Below are 25,340 nucleotides of genomic sequence, written 5' to 3'. Positions count from 1 at the left end.
TCATAGCACAAAGGCTAGAAGTCAAAGGCGTACAATGCATCTCATATAAATAACATCTCAAGTCAAACTCTGTGTTAAGATCATTGGGGGCGACAGAGCCCAGTTTATTAATCCATTCGGCTTCCCTTTGGTACAGAATTCTATCTAGATCCATTGCCACAGGTGTATGAAATCAAGCACCTAGTCATGCAGTCTGCATTCACAAACCTTTGTGAAAGTCAGATATGGAGTAAAACTTGTCACCTCAAAACGAATTTGAAAATGTTGTATTTGCATTTGAATTGCCGAATTTGAGCAATTGTATTGAGAAACCGAATTTGAATAGTATATGCTGAAATTGAATTCATTAGATTGAAACTGAATCCCAGCCAACATGAAATTGAATACAATATTTTGAAATTGAACTCATTTGCTCTGATATAGTACATGAATTATAGTCACTGAAAATGTTGCTCTTTGCACTTTCACATTCAGTTCTCACAATTCAGTTTCAGACCGTGAAATCCAACTTCAGTCTACCAAGACAAAAACAGCTGGTCGCTAAGGAAGCAATCGAGTGCAGATCAATTGTGATCACAGCATGGGAGCCTCCGTCTTTGTCAGCTCATGAGTAGAGCGAAGCGTGCAGCACTGTAGATACCAAAGAGCACAGTGCCCCCTCAGCGAGCTGTCTCTGGAACCCCCTTACAAACTAATGAACTATGTCGGAGAGGGAGGCTCCCATGCTGCGATTGCTGTGATTGCTGTTTTTGTCTTGTCATTTTCCTATCTAATTTTAAGTTCTATAAGTTAATCAGAGTGTCTGTGAAGTAGTTCATGACTTTCTTTTTCGTTCTTCGTATGAAAATAAAGTGACACAGAGGCTAAATCCCCTAGTCATTTTTCATAAATGGAAAAACAAGAGAATGCACTAAATCTAAATAAATAGAAACTGTGTTGAAATGTGTAAGTCAGGGAATGACTATACAAACTAGGTACTTTGATGAAAATATATAACCTATATTTACAGTTAAAACAATTATTAAAAGGTTCTAATCAACTGGAAATGTGACAAACATGCTTGGACAAAGACCCATGGTTATCTTGCTCCCATGTACAGTATGGAGGATGGTAAAAAGTGGCCTCACTGCTAATAGATTATGCTAATAGGGCATGCCAGGTAAAAGCCTGTTCAGTCATTTAATTACAAATGTAAACAGCACAGAGTTACCGAATGGTACAGTGACTTTGTTTGGAAGTGTGGTCTATTGTCAGATTAAATGACAATTGCGCTCTTTGGCAAGAAACTTTAAGTGTAAATAGAGGAATGACTACCTAATGAGAATTATGGTGGAGGGGCTGTGATATTGTGGGGCTATTTTTTATTCCCAAAGCCCGTAGGAACCTAATTAAGGTGCATATCATGAACCTCAACAAAAAATTGAACATTTTCAAAGGAAATCTGTCAAGACACTTAAAGTGGGTCATGATTGGATTATTCATCAGGTCAATGGACCAAAACAAACGTCCAGATCAAAACAAAAAAAGTTAAGAATATTGAAAAAAAAAATAAAGCTTCGGCCATTGCCATCTCTGTCCCCTGATCTAAACTCCATAGAAAAAGAGTGAGGTGATTCAAAGAGGAGAATGCGCAAGTGTGGACCTATGAATCTGGACGATCTGGGAGATTTTGTAAAGACGAATGGTCTTAAATCCCTTGCTTTGTATTCTCCAATTTTATGGGGTGTCATAGGACAATATCACTAGAGTAGATGTTTTACTGTATTGTCAAAGGGATGCAGGGGTGCCAATATTTGTGAGCGTGTTTTTGTTAAAACATATTTATTTCTTTATGAGATTTTCCTTTTTCTCAAAATAAATTTGCTTCCATTCAAGGTTGGATATTTCCTTATTGTTTTCAATTGTGAGATTACAATAAGGTCAACTTTAGCAGAGGTGCCAATAATTCTGGAGGGTACTGTAAATTGGTGAATTAAATTCTTACCAAATCGTTTCAGAAGTGCAACAATCAACGCCCACACCACACCCATTTTAGAAATGTATTTTCTTCCGCATTGTGCTCAATCTTCCGGTCAGTTAGTTCTGGCTGGTTAGCTTCATTCGGATAACACAACAGAAGAGGATGGAGAGGTTAACTTGGGAGGATACAAAAAATTCATGAGGTCAGATGGCAAGATTGTACTTCTCCACCCAAGGCTATTCACCTCTACAGAGTGGCCTCAGAGAGGCAGATACGGTGGCCTCCCGTATCGTATGTAAATATATTTTAGAGACAGACTGGCCATTCTCAGCACAGTATGTCAATACATAATGGTCATAATATATCCTTATAAAGTGATTTCTTTACTTTTACCCAAAACCCAATGCATTATATGATTACTTACTATCTAAAATGCTAAAACCAAAACACTTACTGCAGTGCCGCATATCATCTACCCACTCCATAGAGATGAATAGCCTTGGGTGGCGAAGTACAATCTTGCCATCTGACCTCCTGATTGCCAGTCATCTCGATAGAACTCTGCTATCTCAATGTATCGCAATGGATGTACTGCTCAACGGGAAGTTCGGACACAAAGCAGACAAAGATGGCGCCCCCTTGTTTGCACGCAGAATAAGGTGAATACTCAGTAGGGCTTAGAGTTATTTAGGAAGAGACCGCTTTTTCTGTGGTGTTTGAGAGGTGGATCAGACAGCTGGGCCGACTCAACAGGGAAGACAGCTTGTTTCCTAGGAGAGCAATCTAGGTTCCACGCATCACTACTAACCCCTGTTTATTTTAGACTTGCGTCTGTTTTATTTTGCGAACTGCTCAAGGGTGGGATCTGGTGTAACTTTTCTAGCTGGCCAGCACGCATGGGGTTTTAGGTTGTGCATGAGTTTATCTCAGCAGAAAGTATTTCAACATCAACTCGAACACCCACCCTTTGCACAACACCACCATCTACAGGCCGATGGGTGCACAGTCACTAAATGTACACATAAATAAATTTATTGTATGACCCCTATGGACAGATTTCCACAAAACTTGGCATACCTCCAGAGGATGTCAGGTTAATCATACACATGAAATTCGGTGCTGTTCAGAACATCTCAACTGAAGATAGGGGCGATTAAAGCGGCATAATATTGCATTTAAATTTTTTACCAGGGGGTGCAAATCACAAATGAGTGGTTATGGTTGATGCGGCCCTTGAGACCAACATATCATAAAATAATGGTCATCCTTGGTTCCACGGTTCAGGTAGTGATTTAGGAAGAACTGCTACATGCCCACCAAGTTTAATGTGCCCCAGTGTTTCGGTGTCCCGGGAATCGTTGACTAAAAAAGTTGATGACAACGGAAAAAAAAAACTTTGACAATCCCTATATGACCGCTACACTAGGGGGGAATTGTGTAAGGAAGGCTGGGAAAACGAAGTCTGCGATGTTTGACTCACATGGACAGGATGTAATTTGATACTCAGAGAAACAAATGAGGAAATAGTCTGAAACACATGACTTTAGAGTCCTTCTAGGAGGAGGGCGCAAGCCCGGTAGTTCACTTATGTTCCTGGTAAATTGAGACACCTATTAGATATGGGTTCACACCAGTTCTCTTGATATCGACAAGATGAAGCCATTAGGCTACTGTGCTCTGCTCAGCTCAACTCAAATCTACGCGCTGCTGGAGGATGTCATATCAACAATATGGCCACGGCTAGCTACTTCCGGTGTTTACCAATATGCCCAATTATGATTGTTCTTTTGATTACCAGCAAGTTACAGTAAAATATTTCAATGTTAATTTAATAACATGTAGTTCACTACTCCCCAACACTGTTTCTATAGTTGTCTTTAGAAGTGTCTGGCTATGTGAGACAACGCTTCATCAGACTTTGTCTATGCTGGTCTGGTCAATGGTCATCTGAAGGGTTGATGCTGCACATCCGGTCTCTTGTTAGCTGAGGGGGTTAATGCTGCTGGCCTGGTCACTGGTCATTTGAAAGGTTAATGCTGCTGGTCTGGTGGCTGGTCATCTGAAGGGTTACTGCTGCTGGTCTGGTCACTGGTCCGGTCTCTGCTCAGCTGAGGGGGATGGCGTCCTGCTGAGAGAGAGGCTGCAGGAACAAGCCCAGGGTTCCAGCCACACACACAATCACAAAGACCCACAGGAAGAGCCGGTCCACAACCATGGCCACAAACTTCCAGTCCTCGTTGACCTGGAGGAGACGGAAAAGGAGAGGAGAGTGGAGGAGTTTGAGGAAAAGGAGAGGAAGTCTAGCTCAGCTCACAATTATCACCTGGACACTCAAAACACGTCTGTAAGCTCATTCTAGGAATTTATGTGTGAGTGATACCACTATGATGTGTGAATGATTCATTCATTGCATTTTTCTGTTTGTCTGAATATATAACTTCAAATATCTTTTAATTTATATCTTAATACTTTTAGAGTTCTTAATATTAATATTTATTATTTATCAAAAGTTTAACTCTTCACTGGCTCCTCACAGTTTGTGAAATGTTTTAATCAGGAGCATACAAGCGGTAATAAATTAATGGGCACAAAATCTCTCACAACATCGCTTTCATCTAAGGAACTTACCAGCTGGTCCTCCTTCTCCCCGAGCAGGCGTTGGGAGATGAACTCGAGGCCATGCAGGGCTCTTTCCACTGCAGGGTTCTGTTCTGGTTCTCCACGCTGTTCTCCCAACAGCCCTGAGGACCTCTGCACATCATCATGTTTAAACCTGTAAGCAGGGTCCACCTGAGCGTCCACCTCAGTGCTGGAGCCGAGCGAGCCGGATGACGAGCTGGAGGAGGCGGCTGCGGTGGCGCTAGCCGAGACCCACGAGTCATCCTCCATCCTGGGCCCCGCCGCAGGCTGCTCCCTTCCGCCGGCCCTGCACCTGCGGAGCCGCTGCTGAGCGGAGTGGTTCTGCGGTCGCCTCATGAAGAGCAAGGCAGGGAGGCTGACCAGGAACACCTGCCTGACCCAGCGGGGCATGGTGTGTGTGCTGGGGGCGCGGTGGTGCAGGTTTAGCACACACACACTCGTGACGATGGAGAAGGTCACGAGCACCAGGGTGAAGGTCAAGTACTTCCCGATGAGCGGCACGTCCAGGGACGTGGGTGGCACGATCTTGGAGATGAGCAAGAGGAAGACGGTGAGAGCCAGCAGCACGGAGATGCAGAGGGTGATCTTCTCTGCGCTGTCCGACGGCAGGTAGAACACCAGGATGGCCAGGGTTGAGATGAGCACGCACGGGATGATGAGGTTAATGGTGTAGAACAGCGGCTTCCTCCGGATCAGGAAGTCGTAGGTGATGTCCACGTAAGTGGGGTCTGAGGGGTTGACCGTGCGCCTCCCGGGCAGGGCCAGGATGTCCCACTCTCCACTGGGAGTGAAGTCGTCCATGGTGGCCATCTTGGTGCGGAGAACCAGGTCGACCTCTGTGTGGTCGTAGGTCCAGGAGCGGAACTTGAGGGTGCAGTTCTGCCGGTCGAAAGGGAAGTGCTTGACCTCAATCCTGCAGGAGCTCTTATAAATGGCAGGAGGCAGCCAGTACACCAGTCCGCTGGCAAACACGATGGCGTTGGTGTAGACCGTCACCTCATACTTCCCGTCGGCGCTGGATGGAGGAACGGGACGCAAATGGGCAAGTAAGAGCGAGAAACCACCCATCAGGTACAATGTACCACAATCTCAACACAACGAAAGTAACGACACATACTTGTTGTACAGAACAACATCTGGAAGCCATAAGTGCTTTGAGGGAACTCTGAGCTTGGTGATCCCTTCGTACTTAGAGGCGTCCCATGTCAGTCTGAAGTCCTGCCAGCTCTAACACAGGTGAACCATCAGCCTCCCGCACACAGCATGTGGTGTGACACACACATCATTGGGGTATGACACACGTCATTGGGGTAGGTATAAGTGTATACTCTTTTGATCCCGTAAGGGAAATTTGGTCTCTGCATTTATCCCAATCTGTGAATTAGTGAAACACACTCAACACACAGTGAGGTGAAGCACACACTAATCCCGACGCAGTGAGCTGCCTGCTACAGTGGCACTCGGAGAGCAGTGAGGGTTTAGGTGCCTTGCTCGAGGGCACTTCAGGCGTTCCTACTGGCCAGGGATCGAACCGGCAACCCTCCAGTTCCAAGCCCGAAGCCCTAACCAGTAGGACACGGCTGCCCCAAAAGACATCAGTGGCATCACACACACACATCATAGTGGCATCACTCACACATCATTGCCTGTCAGTAGTTTATGTTATTGAGACATTATCGCAACAGAGCAAAGTGCAAACCTGTGTAAGCCAGACATTGGTCACCATGATCTGTTCTCTTTCATTCTACAGATTAAAAACAACATGTCAGTCAAACAGAAGGAAACTGGAACACTTAGCATACTAAAATCAACAGGTGTGAGAAATTTAACATTTTAATTCATTGAAATCAACATAGACATACACAAGCGTTAACACACTTATAAGCCGACTATTAGGATATGTACATGAGCCGTTTTGTAGCTGTTTCTCTAATCGTCACCATGATCCCCTTCCTAACTCAAGCTGGTATGACAGTGATAGCTATTGGAGGGCCGACGCAGGAGGTTACCATGGTGACTCAGGAAACAAAGGAGTGCGCGCACATCACAGGAGTGCAGGTGCTGGACCAAAAAAAGTAACTGAGAAGAAATAATAAAGGTCCGCACACCGATTAAAGCTCCCAAACGTGGATTTATTTAGCACGACGTTTCAGACATGTTGTCCTTCATCAAAAAATGCAATGCAGAACAGGTGTAGGGGGTGGGGTATATGTACCTGGGAATAGGGGAAGGGGTGTGTCACTCATGAGTAAAGAATATATACAAAATGTACACAAGGGGGCCCAATAGTGACCAACAGAACACCCAATCAATATTGGCTGTACTATTAAAGAACAGGAGAAATTACATTAAGGCCTGTTAGGCTCATGTAGTAATGTTGATGTGAAATGGTCTAATACAGCTACATAAATATCATTTTATAAATATCACATTGTAAACTTGGCAAGTTAGAATATCCTACACAAATCCAAAATCCAGGTTTGGGAGCTTTAATCAGTGTGCGGACCTTTATTATTTCTTCTACCATGGTGACTCACCACACTGATGAGCTGCGCCAGAGACACCTGCAGGGTGACAGTCACCCGCTCACTGCGGTTAGCTGCAGGTCGGATGAGCTTGTTGTAGCGATCTTCCCCTAGCAACCAGCTCATCAGGCGCTCCTCTGCACTCTGGCCTCCTCCACCTGGACGACATACACACCTATGCGTCAGTCAACCTGTATGTGCTATTAGGCCTACACACCTGACCTGTGCGTCAGTCGACCTGCATGTGCTGTTACACACCTGTCCATCAGTTTGAGGTTTGTTTATGAAGTCAAGACGTGCTTGAGGTGTGTAGATTCATAATTTAAAAACTCACTGTTGAGAAAGAACGTTTCAATGGCAGCTGCTTCTCATAATAATTTATCTATGCTAACGAAGACTGTACTGACACCTGCAGTTTCGAATACAGTAGAGAGACTGGCATGACAATACCAGCCTCTATTACAAACGAATCAAGAGACAGGCGAATATAAAACGCTGCTCGACAATAGTGCAGACGTCTGTGCAAATGTATGGATGACTACGGTCAAATTGTAAAGAAATGGACAGATTCGAACGAAGTAGGCAATGGGATTATGACTTCACGTCAAATTAAAACTGAAGATGCACAGTCGGCAAGCTCCAGTATCCAAAGTGGGTGATTATACAGGGTTTTCACTATTTAACAATGTAGCCTCAATAATGTGGGGAAATATGCCACCATGTCACTGTAATGGGGGAAAACATGAAGCTGTATCAGCATATTAAGCACCAAATTTGACACTGTAATGTGTAACATTCTGTGTAACCTACATGTATTTAGAACTAGGCCTACTGCCGACATGATTTCAAGCAAAATGCTATTTAACCTAGTAGTGGCGCTCGACCTTAATACAGCCTTCCACAGCGACTAGGTGGAAAGGTGCTTGCCATGGCAGAATGCGCACAAGAATTGTATACATAAGAAACGCCCAGATTTTGGGGTTGCTCCTCCTAAAACGCGTAACTCCCCCTATCGCACGTAAATGACAGATTTAAGCTAAGGCGAGAATTTGCGCAGAGAGAAATGAGAAAATAAATTTTACTTAAGCACCCATACGCACCTTTGCGCACAAAATGCGGCAGCTAGGGTTCTCACAAAAACTAAAAGAACGGACCACATTACTCCAATTCTTAAGTCCCTGTACTGGCTTCCAGTGAGCACTAATGCTTGTTTATAAATCAGTAAATGGACCTAAATACCTATCAGACATGCTTCAGCAGTACACACCTTCTCAACCTCTCAGGTCTCAGGAGAAAAACCTGTTAGTAAAACCTGCTGTTAGAACTAAACATGGTGAAGCAGCTTTTATCTGCTATGCGGTTCAGTTTTGGAATCTACTTTCGGATTACATCAAAAAGGCCCCAACTGTAGCCAGTTTTAAATCTAAGACCAAAGTGTTCTCAGATGCCTTCTGCTAACTACACTGAGTTACAAATCCTGAATCTGCCTTTAAATTATTCTACCTTGTGTCTTTTATTTTGTCTTTTTAATTATTCTTTATTTTTTAAATGATTTTACCTTCTGCGTTTTATGTCTTCTTTTTTATTATGATCTATACCTTTTAAACTATTATTTGACTATTGCCCTTCTATGCTTTTATTTGCTATTACTGTTTACTTTTGTTTATGTAAAGCACATTGAATGACACATTGAATGTGTATGAAATGTGCTATATTAATAAACTTGACTTCACTTGACTGAAGCACTCCATGATAGTAACCTTCAGAAGTTTCTACTGAAGAACTGTGGCAGAATACAGAACTACTTCAACCTAAGGCATCCATGACATGTGAAACCGATGAATAAGAAACACACTTACTTGGTATGAGACAGGACAGGCAGAGGAGGAGGGTTGAAAGCAGTTCCATTGCACCTCAAAGACTTTCTTACTGAAGACAGATGCCACCTTTAGACCAGATAAAGATGTGGATAAACTCGCATAGCCATACTGTGAGTTTGGTGTCTATCTAAACATTACGTTTTTGTCAGAAATAACTTTTTGCACAAACCTGAGTTCATCGGTCCTCCGTTTTTACGATACACTCACAGCTCCGACACTGCTGTAGTGGAATGTAGGGCACAGAACGAACCCCTCCCCCCAGCCACACACACACACACACACCTTCCCCATAACTCTTACTCCACACTAACAAAGGCAACTTATGGGGATGTTAAATTACTCTAAAATGGTAATTGGTAAAAGGTAATTTACATTACTAGTATTATTGAGACCAGTTAGCTTATAGCTAGCGTATAGCTAAAAGGGAGCTATAGGCTAACTGGTTTAACCCTTAAAGGTGTAGGTTTTTGAACATTCTAAGTTCCGCAACAATTGAAGGTTCTAAAATTCTATGTTGAATTCAATGAACCCAGATATTCTTTAGAACGTTCATTTCTCAACATTCCCGTCACACCGGTGTGACGGCACACTTCCAGTGACTTATACTAATCTAGGCTGCCTGTGTCAGACTGGGTTATTAGACTCACAGACAAGAAAAGGGCATATATCCTCTCATCTAACTCTGGGGTAGGCAGTAAATAGGCTATTTCTCATAAAGTTGGCTTGTTCCTTTAAGAATCTGGTCTGGGGAGGCTCTGGTGTGTAGAATGGACCAGCCATAAAAAAGGCTGCTGTGGGTAAACCCTTCACCTGTATGCTCTGGCCACAGTCTCATGACAACAGTAAGCAGCATTACACAGCTGGTAATACAATTGATTATTTTCTGTCTGTGTGACAGACTTGTTGACCATCGAGACAGACTTTCGTCTCATTGGTGGACTAACCGAGCTGAGCCTGGTAGGACTGCCAAATACTCTCAGTCTCAGACACTCTAATGGGGCAGGGCCTGGTGGGACAGCAGGAAGCTGAGGCGTAGCCCAAGGACAAGTCTCCGGGTCTTCACAGGAGCCGAGCTGGCAGTAGGAGACATCTCTCCAGGCTTCTCCTGGGAGCTAAGCTGGCAGTTCTGGGTTGTGCTGAAGCACACGTCATTCAGACTAAAAAGTAACTTAAAGATAACAAGCGTTCCTAATGAGACCATGGAACTGTGTGTGTGTGTTGATCAATGACATAATTTTGTGGGAGGATTAAAATCAGTATATCCTGAACTGAAAAGCAAAACATCACTTTTTTTGCTAAAAATATGAAAACCACAAATCACATCACACTTCACAATCACACAACATTTGATTGACAGTCAACAAGCAAGCAAATCATCGTAAAATTATTTATTATTCATAAACTTGATACAAGTTTACAAATTCTGTACATGGTCGAAATTTCACTTGCAATGGAAAAGAAAAAACAAGCCAAACCCAGCACATGGCCCCAGCGTGAAGTTGAACAGCGTAACTACCAATAGATGGCACCACATCAGAGGCCATAACTGACCTATGGGGACTTGAGAACAAACACTGCCCAATAGTGAAGGGCAAGCAAGCGATGGGCCTATATCTCTGAGGAAGGCTTTCTGATGACAGCCAGGTCCAGGAGCATTTAGAACTTGTATGACAGTTTATTGCCATTTCCGACAATACCTTTAAAATAAACATAGAGATGAACCTCCATGATACCTGTGGCTCTAGATGGCTTTACACTGACTGAAGATGTATGATCTTTTTATGTGAGAATTTTATTCCAGGACAGTTATCGGCGAATAGTTAAGTTCCGAGAGGACCATGCTATGTTCTTTAGCTCGTTTTGGCCAGTACTGACCAACTTCAAACCATCAGTTAGAAACAAGACACACACCCATCCTTCCACGCCCGAGGCCATAATCGCGAAGAACAGTTCACAGCTAAAACCCCACCGCTGGTGGCCGGAGTGCACCACCAGGTTATGTCATGTGCTGTTATGTTTGTCAATCAGAGCTCAAGGAAGGAATATTGAACAACTTTTCTCACCCCTGGCTCAACAGACATTATATTCCTACCTAACTCATATTATACAAGGTTAAATTCAGTGTTTGGATATGACATGATCTTCCAGGTGGACCAAAGAGGCACATTTTAAGCATACTGTGCAAATACCAATCAGCGGAACAAGAGCACTTGCCACGCCTGTCGTTCCTGGGTTAATGTCCAATAGCATATTTGGAGATAAAAACAGAAGAAGCATGAAGCATAAAGTAACACCATTACCCTCCAGACCACAGACGCCAGCACGGCTCCAGTGTGTGTGTGTTAGCATGATGCGCTGGGCATGGCCGTGCGGCTCCTGTGTGTGTGTGTGTGTGTGTGTGTGTCAGAGGGCTGGTTCTATGAAGAGGAGGCCCCCGTTAACATGGCGTTCATTTTTAAAGGCTATACTTGTTCCTGAGTTTCTACAGAACATAATGAAGGGACATCTTTAAAGAGACAACCCTCTGTACTCACTGTTTTGTTTTTTTGTTTTCTTTTAAACTCCAAGTAACGGTGAGTGACAAGATTCTCCATCTCCAACTGCAATGCAAATGTCGATGATGCATGCTGTACACTTGAATGTTCTAAAGCAAACCTAACCCAGCAATGGAACAAGTTATAATCCTTTTCTATAATGTGCATCTTAACAGCTTAACACTGTACTATGATAAAAGAATTCTGTTATGGTATTATCCTTTTCACTCTATTGTATTCGGTTATTGAGCAGCTACGCTTGTCAAAAATAGAAAACATAAGGCTTAACCATATTTTTGTACAGAACTACGCTAGTGAGAGGATTTAATGTGATGAGGAGTCAGCTTATAACATTAGGATACAGCACAACCTTCCACCCGTACTGACCACGGCGAGAGAAGAACACGGAGAGGCTTCTACATCGGCCTGCAGACGGGACAGACCGTCACCTCTACTACTGACCATGTCCCCTGATCACCTCTACCGCTGACCAGACGCAGTGTAAACACAGCCGCCTAGTCTCGACCTCACGCATGCGCGCAACACAAATGCACGCACGCACGCGTGTCTCTGTATTACTATTAAAATCTGCTCAATATCACACACGCGTATGCAGGACTACTTTTCAGCTATGGTACAATGGCAGACACCTCCCAGTGGGGCCTTCTGAAGCCCACGCTTGTGTCTATCTGGGGGGTTAGCTACATGCTAAAAGCTAGTGAGGACAGATGTGCTGTTGGGTACTCATCGGTGGGATTAGCTGAAGTCATCATGGTCATCTCTCTCTCACCCTCCACTTCATGTTTGGTGTCAAGACAATAATCATTAAGACAATGGAGAGTACAATACAAGCATATAATAGTCCTGTAACAATCTCAAAAGTATGAACCAGAACATTTCACACACTACAAGAGCTTCAGAGAAGACCAGAGCAGCGTCTCTGGAATGGCTGGCCAGGGCAGTCCGGCTCCACTGCGTCCCCGCCGTCTGTCCCGCCGTCTCCGAGAGCACTCAGTCCCTCTCCCACCAGCATCTGAGAGTCGAGAGACAGTCCCTCTCCACCCTCTGTCCCAGAGACAGGAGACGAGCACACGCCTGCAGCAGTGGCCGCCTTCTCCTCAACGAACTCCAAGCCCACTGAGCAGCTGGCCACCACTGCAAGCCCACTGCCACACACTGGCCATGGGAAATGTCAGACGTCCGTAGGGGAGGCTCCAGCCAGGCCCTCCCGTTCGCTCCCAAGTTCTGGCGGAGCAGAGCAGAGCTCTGGCCTCCGACCTCTGACCAGACGTCTGGTCCTCGCTGAGCCCGAGTGGACAGAAGCCATTCCAAACAACACAACGGAAGTCCGTTTCCATGGAGACGGAGGGCGCCTCCCTCCCAGTGAAGTCAGTGAAGTAGGGAAATATTACACAAAAAAGAACAGGGGAAAGAAAACAACTACTGAAAGAAAAGAAGCGTAAGGTTTGACCTGAAAACTTGTGCTCCCAGTACACACAGACAGAGGGTCCAACTCTAGCCATCTTCTTTTGGAGGGGTGTACCAGCCTGGGGAGGAAACAGAGACAGTACAAATAAAACAACACAAAATATACTATTTCTAAAGAACAAAACCGTACGACAATATAAACAATATGACAATCAAGGAACAAGGAGTTTTGGGAGCAGCTGAAATTCTTATCCCTTCAGTGTTTACTAACAACACAAAAACACATTTTCCAAATCATTGACGATTTACAATTTGAAAATCAACAAATGTGACACACTCTAGCCTACAGGCTCAACAGAAGTGGTTGTAATATTACTGCTTTAAAATCTAGGACACAGTGTAGGAAGGATGTCTCATGCCATCTAGCTGTTCATGGTACAAAACACACTATTTTAAGTGCATTATAATTTCAGTTCTGACACTTCAACACTGGTGCCATTTCAGAATGCATGTTTAGGAACTGGAAAAATCTAAAGCCAGGGTATCTGCACAAGTCCAAATTTAAAGACTTTTAAGACCTTTATAAGACATCTAAATGGAAAAATTAAGACTATACCACAGCAAAAAAGATACATACAACAACTTAAAACTGTTTTATGCAATAGTTTTTTTCTACTAATTTCAACACTAATTTTAGATGTCTACAGAATTTACCAAATATATTTTGACAAAAGACAATAATTGTCACAGCTTCACAGCTATAAATACCCAATTTTAGGGTCTGGGCTGCTTGCTTTTGAAGCTGGCTGTACATATCTGGTTGTGCTACTGGCTGAGACTGACTGTTCTACACCTGTATCTGTAGTAGCCTAGGCTACTTACCAAACATGTGTACTGGACTAGATTCCCTTCAATATTTTTTTCTAAGGTAGAATAAGCTATTTAAATACTTTAATAGGCCTACTTTATATAATTTACTATGTGCATCTTTTGTCCCATATGCAGCACAGCAAATCAAAGTTGATCCACTACTTTAAATTTTGCACACCAGTTGTATTTAAACCAACCAAAGCTTGACTGAAACATTGTAAAACCACCACAACCACAAAGTGAAACCACCCCATTAATTAAGACAGGTCCTCCTCGCATGTTTCCTGCTGAAAAACTGCTGGTTTCATCTCAAGCACGCACGTATTATGCGTTTTTTTTATGTAGCCAAAATTTTATGTAGTCGCCGACATAAAAAAAATGCGGTTATATTTCACAACTTTTGCAAAGTACTGGGAAAGGCTGGCAAGCAAGCTGCAGACAGATATTACAGGTAAGAGAGATGCAAAAAGATCAACTTCACGTGTATTTCCTCCTGATTGCGAAAACGTTTGTTTTCTTTTTCTGTCGGTCCGTGGTTCCTTCGTAAATTGCGCAGCAAATTATCAGACGAGTGACAGAAGCACCGGTCCGCGCATAATTTGACCAGAAGTCTTCGTGTCTATAGTTTGTGAAACGATGCTGCGTCCAAGCAGAGATTCTAAGACCAACGCAACTCCAAAAGGAGGACAAATGAGCGTCCGGCTTGAGGCTGCGCCGGACAGGGCTTTTAAAATTCGTATGTCTGGCCTAAATCCGAACGTATGGCCACCCTATCGCTAACTGGCCTACTAACTCCCTACTTTCTCCCTTTCACTCTACCGTTCACGGCTACCTGCGTATCTCTCAGGCCTCGGCTACACCACGAAAACGTCAGGCATATTTTTACATATTCTTACCGTTTTCACACCTTTAATGACACCCGTGAAAAACATCTTCACGCTGCAACCACTACACTTTCGCCAGTAGCCTTATAGTCACTTACAGTTGCGTTTAAAAAATACATGAAACCGGGTGGAGACATTTCACTCGCTCTCTTGCACTCGCTCTCTTGCACTCGCTGGCGGTCCCATAGCCTACACAAATTGAATACCTCCTTTTCGAAAATTCAAGACATTCCAGACAATTTAAGACTTTTTAATGATCCGCGGGAACCATGTAAAGCGTCAGCACAGGCCAGGATCATTGTAAGCAAGCCTGTTTAATCCATTAAGATGAGGATCTATCCAGACCCATTCTGAATAAGGTTACTCAAGAAAAGCTCTTAGAAATCCATCTTACCATTCTTTTCATGAATCTGCACCAGGGACTTGTACGACTGTTGTGCTCTGGCCAGATTATACTGGTTCTGTAAAAGCAAAGGACACGCGTGTTAAAAGTTTAGCAGTCCTGTTGGTAAAAATATGGCATACCAAAGTGAGACACGAGATCCAGTCACGGAGAAGTACAATCAAGATGCAGAGTTTAATTTGGCTGTATACAGGAGAGAGGCACACACGAATCACAATGCACTCCAGAATATGCGCCTCTGACTTGACACAGAATTATCCAGGGTTTAAGTATACAACAGCAAAGGATAGATATACAGTAACAGTGGCAGAGTCAGGAGACATCCAGGCTACCCTAATCAATGATGCAAATGGCTTTTGACGTAAAACAAACAACAAGAAGTGATATCAACCCTGACGCCTTATTATCCATGGTTGGGACAGATATCATACAGGGTCATGAAGTACGAGCATACTTTTATTGTCGAAGTGACATTAAATCACATATTGGAATATTGAACCTAATGCTCTATTCCACTTTCTCTCACTCCTACACCACAGACCCACTGCTACAGGGCTCGTGAGCAGACAGAAACACTCTCTTCAGACTGTGGGTGCATGTGGAGCACCATTAATGAATTACAGTACCTTATTGGCTCCAAACTGGATTCTGGCCTTCCCTTTCACCAAGGTGGCGTTGATCTGCATGATGACGGACTCTATGGAATAGGCACTGCTCCAGCCCTGCGACAACAGAGAGAACAAGAGAGAAAGACGGGGCGGGGGAGTAGAAGGGGGGGGGGGGGGGGGGTGCATGGGGGTAGAAAGGGAGGGGGGTGGTTGCGGGAGTTGAAAGGGAGAGGCGGGGGGTGCAGGGAGTAGAAAGAGAGAGAGGGGGGTGGGGAGTGTAAGACAGAAAAGGGGCATTTAACTTGACGCGCACGGCTGTTTCAGCAGTAGACCTGCATCACCACACATGACATTTCATTTTTTACTTCTGAAATGCTTATGAACTGTGACTATGTCCAGTCAGCTGCATATTAAAATCTTTAAGACTGTGAGATAATTTTAATAATTTTTAATTATTTAAAGCTGATGTGTACCAAGACATGCTAAACACAAACCTGTTTAGTGAGCAGCTCCATACACAAGGCTCCTCCACCAAGAACGTAACTATCACAGTAAGATCAAAACACAGTCAGTCTGAGGCATCTCCACAGTAAGATCAAAACACAGTTAGTCAGGCATCTACACAGCTTCAGTAAAGCATGAGATAGGAAGACCATTTCACGCATGAGGACTGAAAACTGAGCCAGACAACAGACTACTAGCAGGAAGTAAATGAGAAAAGAGTAGGGATGTAACAATATGCTCAACGATTCACAATATTAAGTTCACAATGTAATTTTCTCAGGATATTTTATTTTTTTTAGCTGCAAAAGCTGCAGCATTGTTTCCTGTGGGGAAGGGACATATAGGCCTACATATATATGTAGGCTATGTATATTACATACATACATACATACATACATACATATATATATATATAATATAATAATATGTTACTCATATATATATATATATATATATATATATATATATATATATATATATATATACACACACACACACATACACTTTTTCTCCTTGGGACAGGCCCTTTTGAGTCTGGGAAAAGATTTTCTGACCTGTGCTGCAGATAAATTATGACTAAAAGAAGATAATGCCCTAATCTGTTTAAAAAATGCATTGTTATACATTTTTATCTCAACCGGTTGTAATCTTCACACGTGTGTATCAATTTTTATCTGATTCACAGCACATCTTCACATCCCTGGAAATGAGGGAAGGACAGGAAGGAAGAGAGTGATTAAGGCTCTACAATGTTCCCAGGAACGCATACTTACCCTCCAGAGAGAACAGGGGATACTACCCGTACAAACGGTGGATCAAACGGAAAATTGTCCTGTAAACAAAAAAACAACCAATTTAGCTCCTTAACATCAGCGGGAGCTTTTTAGTGGTGAGACGAACAGGAACGTACTACACGTGGGAGCAGTTAGCGTTGGCACCTCTGGGGTTTATAGAGGAGAGAAACGTCCAGCCGGGGAGAGGAACCTACTTTATAGGAGAAGTTCAGCAGGATGTAATCCACTCCCTCCTTTTCCTTCAGGACCTGCAGATCGCTGTGTAACGGGCTATCAGGGTCCACCCTGAGGACAAACAACGCAAACGCAACACGTGACTCTCAAATTCACTCTGTAACTTCTTTTCACTAACATCGTCGTTATGATGAGCAAAATTCAGATGAGGACAGGAAGCATGTAAATGAAGGGCAGAATAACATTTCTGGTATGAGAGACTGAATTAACATGCACAAGACAACTTGCCAACAATCATTAAAAAAAACATGTTGAATTTAAACCATAGCATAAAGCTATTGATATAGCCACCTGTCCCCAATGGCATAACCAATTTTAAACCATAGCGTAAAGCTATTGATATAGCCACCTGTCCTTCATCTGGTGAAAGCACAGCCCTTTTTACATCAAATGAAAACAAGCTATTCAGTGCAACATATGCGTCTCTGAAGGGAAACTTCTACTTAAGACAGATTTCAAGACGCTTTGCATTCAGTGACATTCAGTCACTTATTGAAATATCCCATAAAAGTGTCAGCTAAATGGCTAAATGAAAATAAATGTAACTTACGTTTTCACCTTGACATGCCACTCATAAAGGCTGTCATTGACGAGCTCCACTGAGTAGATCCCTAGAAGAATGCACAGAAAACATGAATGGGACGAATGCACAGAGCCATGTTTGTTCTGTGAGCCATGAGTTCTTCACCACACTCACCTGACTTGAAACTCTGTGATCGATAGATCTCCCTGAGTTCCTTCATGAGACGATCTGATGCCTGAACCGAGCCCGACACTGCACCCTGCACAACACAGTCCAACACAACCAAACACATGCCATCAGTGAAACACAGGTCAATCAGCATCCTTCAATACAAAATAAGAATATATACATGGAGCAATCAGCACCGTCCAGCCCTCTGCTGGTTCAACAGAGATACATTGAAACAGCACCCCCTGCTGTCCAATGGATGTACAGCACTGACATTTCAGTACTACATCCCTGACAGCACGACTATATAGGTTCGACTATAAAGGACCTGAGGAGGAGGCTTGCTTAGTAGCAGTTCTGAGAGGCAAGGCCCATAGTGACCTCAACCTCCCGTAGCATAGAGAAAGGCCACTAGCCCTTAAAGGTGTGGTTTTTTGAACATTCTAGCATAAGATTCCGCAACAATTGAAGGTTCTAAAATTCTATGTTGAATTCAATGAACCCAGATATTCTTTTAATTTAACGTTAATTTTCCAAACATTCCCGTCACACCGGTGTGACGGTATACCTTTAAGGGTTAAAGATCCACAGTGACTGCAACCTCCCGTAGCGTAGACGCAAGAACCCTCCTCTACGGTTGAGTGTCTCTTACATTTAAGTGATCCTGCCTCTGGTTCTTGCGGATCTTCTCCAGGATGGCCAGGTTCTCCTTCTCGATGCCGTCGTCCTCTGACTTCTTGACCTCAGCAGGCTCCTCCTTCATCTCATAGTGGTCAAGGTCCTCAATGTCCTGCTGCCACACAAGATACACAAAACCAGTGATATAAAGCTCTGGAAAAAATGACCACTGCACATTTTTCTGATGTCATCCAACGGTTGCTGAGTAGAGTTCTCAACGGGCCTGAAAATTACAACCCGACCCGACCCGGCCCGTGGCTTTTAAAGCCCGATGTAACCTGACACATCAACATGAATTATCTGCCCGAACCCGGCCTCCGGCCCGACGTAAAACAAAAGCTTAGGCTACATTTTGACTGTTAAACCATGACTTTATTTAGGTGAAGATTCAACACATTAGCGTGAATCACTTAAAATGGTGATTTTCTCCTCTTCTGGCATTTCGTGATGGAAGAACCATGCCAACTTTGGATGCGGTTATCTTAGCGATACTTTTTGCAATACAGTACCCTTGATAAACATATCGTTGGAAAGCTTAGTTTATGGGCGTTCATATGAGCACAATAACTTAATTTTGTAAATTTTACCAAAGCGACTGGTTTCGCCTTGCAGGGTCACATATTTCATCAGCACCTTGCATTTTGAGCATTGCACATAACCTGAAGAATTTCCATCAGAATCCAGCACCACTCCAAACACTTTCCAGACCTCTGATTTTCCCACTCCTGTAGTAGCGATGGTGAATTCACCTGCGTCAAGTTTAGCCTACTTTTCAACAACTCCATCTTCTTCTCCAGGCTAAAGGCGTGCACGCAGCGGCAGGTCTGCCCCTCTCATGCACGTTGCACGCAGCAGCAGACTTTCTTTACGGTGAACAGCTGCGATGATTAATAGGCTAAATGTTTTTTTTTTTCACTGAGCAGAAAAGATTAAGCCCGAGGTCCGACCCGACCCGAGTCATTTGCTTATATTTTCGACCCGAACCCGGCCCGAACCTACGGGTCCCGTCGGGTTTGTCGGGCCGACCCGACCCGTTGAGAACTCTATTGCTGAGTGACATTTGAATAATTGATAGTCATATTCAAATTTGCAGTGGTCTTTTAATTTTGAATACTAGCGCAAATCCTGTGCAAACATGCTATTCCTGTACAAAACCCGTATCCCGATTACATGCCCGCAGGTAGGACTGCATTAAAAATAGGATGATAGGGAAAAACATAATTCCAGCGAAGCATTCAGTAATGAATACTGGATATTATATTACGTTATAATAAATGTGCAGTGAGCAGAATTTAAGCATGGCTGCATCAGATATTTTTTATAGATCAAAATTACATAAACAGCCGTTTTGAGTTAAGGCTACATTTCACCTATTGAATAACTTGATCAAGAAGACAAACCATTTTGTGGAATGATGCATCATCATGAAATTTGCAACAATGTAACTCAAACAGTCTCTGGTAGCCTATTGACATCACACTCTGACCACTCGCTGTCTGTAGCTGGCCATGTTTTGCATCATTCTGAAATGTCCTTAAATTCAGGACCATTACCGCTCAGTTCGTGCCCATAGCAAGACACCTGCCAAGTCTAAAATCAATCGGGTGAATGGTTTGAGAAATATGTGAATACAAAAAACAGACAGACGTTCGTGTAATTTATAGATAGATGACTCATTTGAATGTCAGCAACCGTAGGATAACATCAGAAAAATGTGCAGTGGTCTCTTACTGTTTTCCAGTACATGCTAAGTAATCAAGTCTATCAACGGCAGGAAATCAATAATCAATGCCAGGAAGCTACAGCACAGGTGGAATATAATGAATAGGGAAGAATACCTCTCCCATGTCATCTTCCTCTTCGTCTTCTGAGGTGTCTGTGGTGCCATGCTGGGAAATCAGAAAATGTGGATAAATATCTATACAACTCAGAGGGAAAAAGAGAGCCCATAAGCGGTCATGATTCAGGTTCATTTACTGGTCTGGTTTATTCAGAAGTCCTATCACAGACAGCGTTACTGTGTGTGCAGGGTTACTGAGCCGTCCTATCACAGACAGCTTTACTGTGTGCAGTGTTACTGACAGTAGCGGTTAAGTCATTAAGAGACCTCAGACCCATTAGACCAGCCTCAGACAAGTCCAGGAAGTGACGTCAATTCCGAAAATAAGTACATAATTTACTTTACTCTTTATGGAGAATACAGCTGGAAAAAACGTGTTTTCTTTTACAGTTCATGGAAAAAATAGTCACATTAGGTAGAAGCTTTTTATTATTATTCGCAATTCACATTTATTTATTAAATAATCAATCGCGACTGACTGTCCACAAGATCTGCCAGAGTCAGCTGGAAGGAGCTTGTGACTCACGCATAGGGAATCACGGCAGATATTGCGCGAAATTTTGGTTTATGGCTATCGTTCAGGTGTCCTTCCTATTCATTAGCATGAACATGATGACTGACTAAATAAATGACTATGATGTTTAATAAACCATTGTAGGCATACAAGTTATCATTATATCACATCACATCAATTAAGTGTTTTCTGTAGGCTAGGCTACTGTGTGACATGCTTTACACTAGGCTACAGCATATAAATTAACAATAGGCTATCAACACGTTTGCAGTATCACTGTTGCAGAAATCACATACAAGAAGGCATCCTCTTGATTGTTTGTACATTTTTGCACATTCCAACATAAGGAAGCAGCATGAGGAAACTTGTCGTTTTTCTGCCTTATTTTCTAACTACTTTTACGAGTCTGCAGTATCACAGCTGTTACAAGAGGGTCTGGCGTCCCTTTGTTATGATGCACTTCCTGTGATGCAGTCATTCGTCTCTAAATGACTTAACTCCCTCTCGTTACTGAGCTGTGCCAATCCATTGGGCCGGCTAGCATCACCTCAATCCAAAGCCCTCCATGCCGTCAGTACCCTACTTCAAGCTTTTATGTTCTCCCTGTAGGGACATTCCTCTGTCTACTATGTAAAAATATACCTTTATGACTTGGTTGAAGATGTGCCGTTCTCTCTAACAGAAGTCTTTCTGTCCTGGCTAAACAAATGCTCCTGTCTTTCTTGGGTAGATATGTAGGTTTATATCTTGTCGATCCTGTGAGTAGTCATGCACAGGTCTGTCCTGCAAGTAAAAACATACCTTTCTGCCCTACCTGTCTGTCCTGTTAGTAGTCATGTACCTGTCTGTCTGCCCTGTTAGTAGTCATGTACCTGTCTGTCTGCCCTACCGGTCTGTCCTGTTAGTAGTCATGTACATGTGTGTCTGCCCTACCTGTCTGGCCTGTTAGTACTCATTTACCTGTCTGTCCTGCAAGTAGTCACATATTGGTCGTTCCTGCAACTGGTTACGTGCCTGTCTGTCTTACCTGTCTGTCCTCTGAGTAGTCGTATACCTGTCTGTACCAACCTGTCTCCTACAACTGGTCACGTGCCTGTCTGTCCTACCTGTCTTATGTGTTGTCACTTACTTCTGTCACGTACCTGAGTGATCGATCACATACCTGTCTGTCCTACCTCTCTGTCTTACCTGTCTGTCCTGTGTGTGGTCACATACCTGTCTGTCCTGCACGTGGTCACGTACCTGTCTGTCCTACCTGTCTGTCCTGCACGTGGGCACATACCTTCCTGTCCTGGCTAATGGGTCCAGCAGGCAGTGGCTGGTCCAGCATCTCCACATCAGGGTGCTGCGGCAGGTTGTAGAGGCGGCACAGGTCACAGATGAGCCGTTTCAGCTGCTGCAAGAGCTGCACAACCCAGCACACACAACACAGTTAGCGTGTTAGCACTTCCACATGCGCGCGCACGCACACGCACACACACACACACACACACACACACACACACACACACAGAGAGAGAGAGAGAGAGAGAGATCTAACAGTTGGGAAAACTACAGACATTGTCAGTTCCATGCTACACACACACACACACACACACACACACACACACACACACACACACACACAGACAGACATCCCACCATAGCAGAATTTATGGCATGTCCAGCAACTCCCACCCAATCCACAGGGGTAAACAGCAGCCGAGTGAGGCCCTGTGCCCTTTCACATACGCCACACAAGGGCGTGTGCCATGTCAGGGACATGCCATGCGAGAGGGCTGTGGTATTGGGGGCCTCTGTTGAGTGAGGGCTGTGGTATTGGGGCCCCCCTGTTTTGTGCATTGAGTGAGGGCTGTGGTATTGGGGCCCCCCTGTTGTGTGCATGGCGTGAGCGGGTTCCTTCTCTTACCAGAGTGTTCCCCCTCCTCACATCGTCCAGCCGCTCCAGTACCTCAGCCAAGCTCGGGTCGTCAGAGTCAACAAACCATATGGGCGGTGTAGCTGGGTAAGACTCCTAACAGACAGATACAGACACAGACACAAACACACACAAGATTAGTTTTCAAATGGGGGGCACTCTCAGTCTCTGCATCAATTAAGGGCAGCACACCAAACACCGCTGAATGATGTGCACAAACAGCAGTGATGGCAAGATTAAACTATTTTTTCAGTATCAAACATTTATTGTTTCATTCCTGGCTTCAACACTGCTTTGTGAATGAATTTGAGATAACAATTGGTAGATTTAAAAAAAAAATTCAGGGGCATCTATGGATCTGCACAAGGGCAGCAGGAATTAAAACGCTAGGTTCAGCACTAATACTAATATTACACTGACACTGATACTGCATTTTAAATAAACATGATGGACAGCATCCATCTTCCAGATGTGTCTAACTCTAACAACATAAAATTGAGTTATCCAGAAGAATCATGAAACCTGCAAATACCTGCAATTGTAAAAACAACACTATTTTGCGTGGGTTAACATCAACACAGGATTTTGTGAGATTGTATCAAATGAATGTCGGGTTGTGGATATAAGAATGCTTTTGTGGTCGAAGTATATGGCATCACCTATGACGTTGTATGCAAAAAAAATTCCAGTCTCGACAGATATCTCAATCTGAGTTATTGTAGGCTGAGCTGTTATGAAAACATCATAGGTCTGTAGATGGGGGTGACTAGTTGATAGTAATTTATTTCTGTTAAATGTCAAACTTGCGTAACTACGTTGTCTAAATGAGCAAAGGTGATCCTCTTCGTTGAAATGGCGTCGCAATACAGTGTATAAAATGTAAAAACACGACGCGTACAACACTTGCTTTTCCTGTATGAATAACAAGCCAACAACATAACGTCACTACGCTGCAAGCTAGGTAGCTAGCTACTAGCAACGTTGTTCTTTTGCATGAAAACATTGCGACCGACCAACCATTATTAATTGTCACCATAATATTTAAAAAATATACCATATTGATTAAAATGTAATAAGGACTTATGTATAGATTCTGCATATAAAAATATACCTTAATTTAAGTTCAAGTGTCAGGATAATACAAACATAACTAATGACAACTTGCTATCGTTAGCTAGAAGTCACCAACAAATATTGACAACTTATTGCAACGTTAGCGGTGGGTATAACCGCTTAACAGTTAAGATAACATTTTACAAGTTATCGCATTAGTTATTCTGCGTGTTCCCTGGCAAATAAATAAATTAGTAGTAAGAAAGCTAGCTAGCTGGATTGGACATAACTTAAATATAACTGAGGAGCTAAGAAGGCTAGAATTTCTAGCTTTACGGCCAAGGCAAGGCTTCCAACTAGAACTAGTTAGCAAGTAAGCTAAACGTTGATTGCAAATGATCTCACGTTAACCGTTAATGTTAGCTATGATGGTTTTAGTTCATAGCAACGCGAAAAGAACCTAAAATGTCGCACGTTTTAGCTTTAAAGTGAAAGCTATGGGGAAACTAGCTAACGTAGACAGACCTAACGTTTTGACCATCCGATACGTTCAGTCCGTAGGTTCAGTTGCTAACATTAGCTCGTTAGCATTAAAGCTATAGTAACTCCTCCATATTATGTCGCTAATGTTAGCTAGAAATATTAGCTAGATTTCAAAACATCGGCCTTCATGATTGTCTTCTCAGATGCCTTCATTTAACATGAGTAACAGTAGTATACATTGCTTTATGACAATGGCTTGTTATTTTTCATGTTGGACAAAAGTTTAGATTTGTTTCCCAACCCATTAGTACGAACAGCTCGCAGTTGCTGAGTTGATTCCGTAGCTTCAAAGTAGGCAACTGCTTTGGACACACTAGCCAAGATTACTCCATGCCTAATAATACTACAACTGTCAATACCCGATAAAGGTGACAGTGCACATACACATGTAATGCCATATTGTTATTTTGACTACTGCTACCTCATTTCATACACAACGCGGCCTCTGACCTTTTTTCTTTCTTTCGGAAATTGGGCCTAAACAGAAAGCTAGCTAACCAGCTAGGTACTAGCTTGATGCTCAAACCAACAAACTCTAGGATACCCTCATCCTCTGTCATCTTACCGTGATGTTGCAATGTATAATCAGGAGCTTTTCGCCGGTCACATTGAACTGACAACTGAGTTCATCTGGTTTCCAATCGATGATTCTGAAACGCTCGTGATTTTGGTCAAATATTGACTCCAGAAACTTTAATTCGGCCTTGAGCCCCGATACCGACATCTTCCACTCATCTCCGGCCAACCCACGGGGAAGGGGGGAAGTTGCAAACTACTGCGACCGCGCAATCGAGCCTGAACCAGAGACCTTGCACTGCTCGATGAAGGCAGTAGGCTAC

The 25,340-nt window shown here is 43.3% G+C and overlaps 2 protein-coding genes across 3 annotated transcripts; both read right to left on the bottom strand.

Annotated features, from left to right (window-relative positions):
* Nucleotides 1–1,293: 1,293 nt before the first annotated feature.
* On the bottom strand, nucleotides 1,294–9,221 carry LOC143104641 (neuronal acetylcholine receptor subunit beta-4-like). Its single transcript, XM_076268793.1, has 7 exons — nucleotides 9,175–9,221; nucleotides 8,985–9,071; nucleotides 7,138–7,283; nucleotides 6,300–6,344; nucleotides 5,718–5,827; nucleotides 4,589–5,615; nucleotides 1,294–4,202 (listed from the first exon to the last, which is right to left on the bottom strand). Exons 2-7 carry the CDS (start codon nucleotides 9,031–9,033, stop codon nucleotides 4,065–4,067), a joined length of 1,515 nt encoding a protein of 504 aa, XP_076124908.1. The 5' UTR covers nucleotides 9,034–9,071; nucleotides 9,175–9,221; the 3' UTR covers nucleotides 1,294–4,064.
* Nucleotides 9,222–10,378: 1,157 nt separating this feature from the next.
* LOC143104628 (ubiquitin-conjugating enzyme E2 Q2-like) lies at nucleotides 10,379–25,278 on the bottom strand. 2 transcript variants are annotated; one of them, XM_076268773.1, is made up of 13 exons: nucleotides 25,067–25,278; nucleotides 22,897–23,001; nucleotides 22,270–22,392; nucleotides 20,472–20,522; nucleotides 18,608–18,748; nucleotides 17,962–18,046; nucleotides 17,815–17,875; nucleotides 17,225–17,315; nucleotides 17,010–17,068; nucleotides 16,227–16,275; nucleotides 15,751–15,846; nucleotides 15,116–15,182; nucleotides 10,379–13,086 (listed from the first exon to the last, which is right to left on the bottom strand). In XM_076268773.1, exons 1-13 carry the CDS (start codon nucleotides 25,223–25,225, stop codon nucleotides 13,055–13,057), a joined length of 1,119 nt encoding a protein of 372 aa, XP_076124888.1. In that variant the 5' UTR covers nucleotides 25,226–25,278; the 3' UTR covers nucleotides 10,379–13,054. The 2 variants fall into 2 exon arrangements, with proteins under 2 accessions (XP_076124888.1, XP_076124896.1); XM_076268781.1 differs by having other exon boundaries at nucleotides 18,608–18,745.
* Between the last annotated feature and the right edge of the window lie 62 nt (nucleotides 25,279–25,340).

This window comes from Alosa pseudoharengus, unplaced genomic scaffold (assembly GCF_046254945.1).
Source record: "Alosa pseudoharengus isolate Yale_2024_CS ecotype anadromous, Long Island Sound unplaced genomic scaffold, YU_APseudo_1.1 YU_APseudo_1.1_scf_10, whole genome shotgun sequence".
Classification (NCBI taxonomy): Eukaryota; Metazoa; Chordata; class Actinopteri; order Clupeiformes; family Clupeidae; genus Alosa; species Alosa pseudoharengus.
The sequence above is the reverse complement of the archived record's forward strand: the minus strand, read 5'-3'. Positions and strand labels throughout refer to the sequence as shown.

Excerpts from the sequence above, each read along its gene's own strand:
- LOC143104641 (XM_076268793.1), bottom strand. The coding sequence starts at position 9,033 with ATGGAACTGCTTTCAACCCTCCTCCTCTGCCTGTCCTGTCTCATACCA. Across the intron at positions 6,345-7,137 it reads TGGCGCAGCTCATCAGTGTG|AATGAAAGAGAACAGATCAT; the intron begins GTGAGTCACCAT and ends TTTAATCTGTAG. Across the intron at positions 4,203-4,588 it reads GGGAGAAGGAGGACCAGCTG|GTCAACGAGGACTGGAAGTT; the intron begins GTAAGTTCCTTA and ends CGTCTCCTCCAG.
- LOC143104628 (XM_076268773.1), bottom strand. The coding sequence starts at position 25,225 with ATGTCGGTATCGGGGCTCAAGGCCGAATTAAAGTTTCTGGAGTCAATA. Across the intron at positions 16,276-17,009 it reads TCCCCTGTTCTCTCTGGAGG|TTACGTTCTTGGTGGAGGAG; the intron begins GTAAGTATGCGT and ends TTACTGTGATAG. Across the intron at positions 15,847-16,226 it reads TGGAGCTGCTCACTAAACAG|GGCTGGAGCAGTGCCTATTC; the intron begins GTTTGTGTTTAG and ends CTGTTGTCGCAG.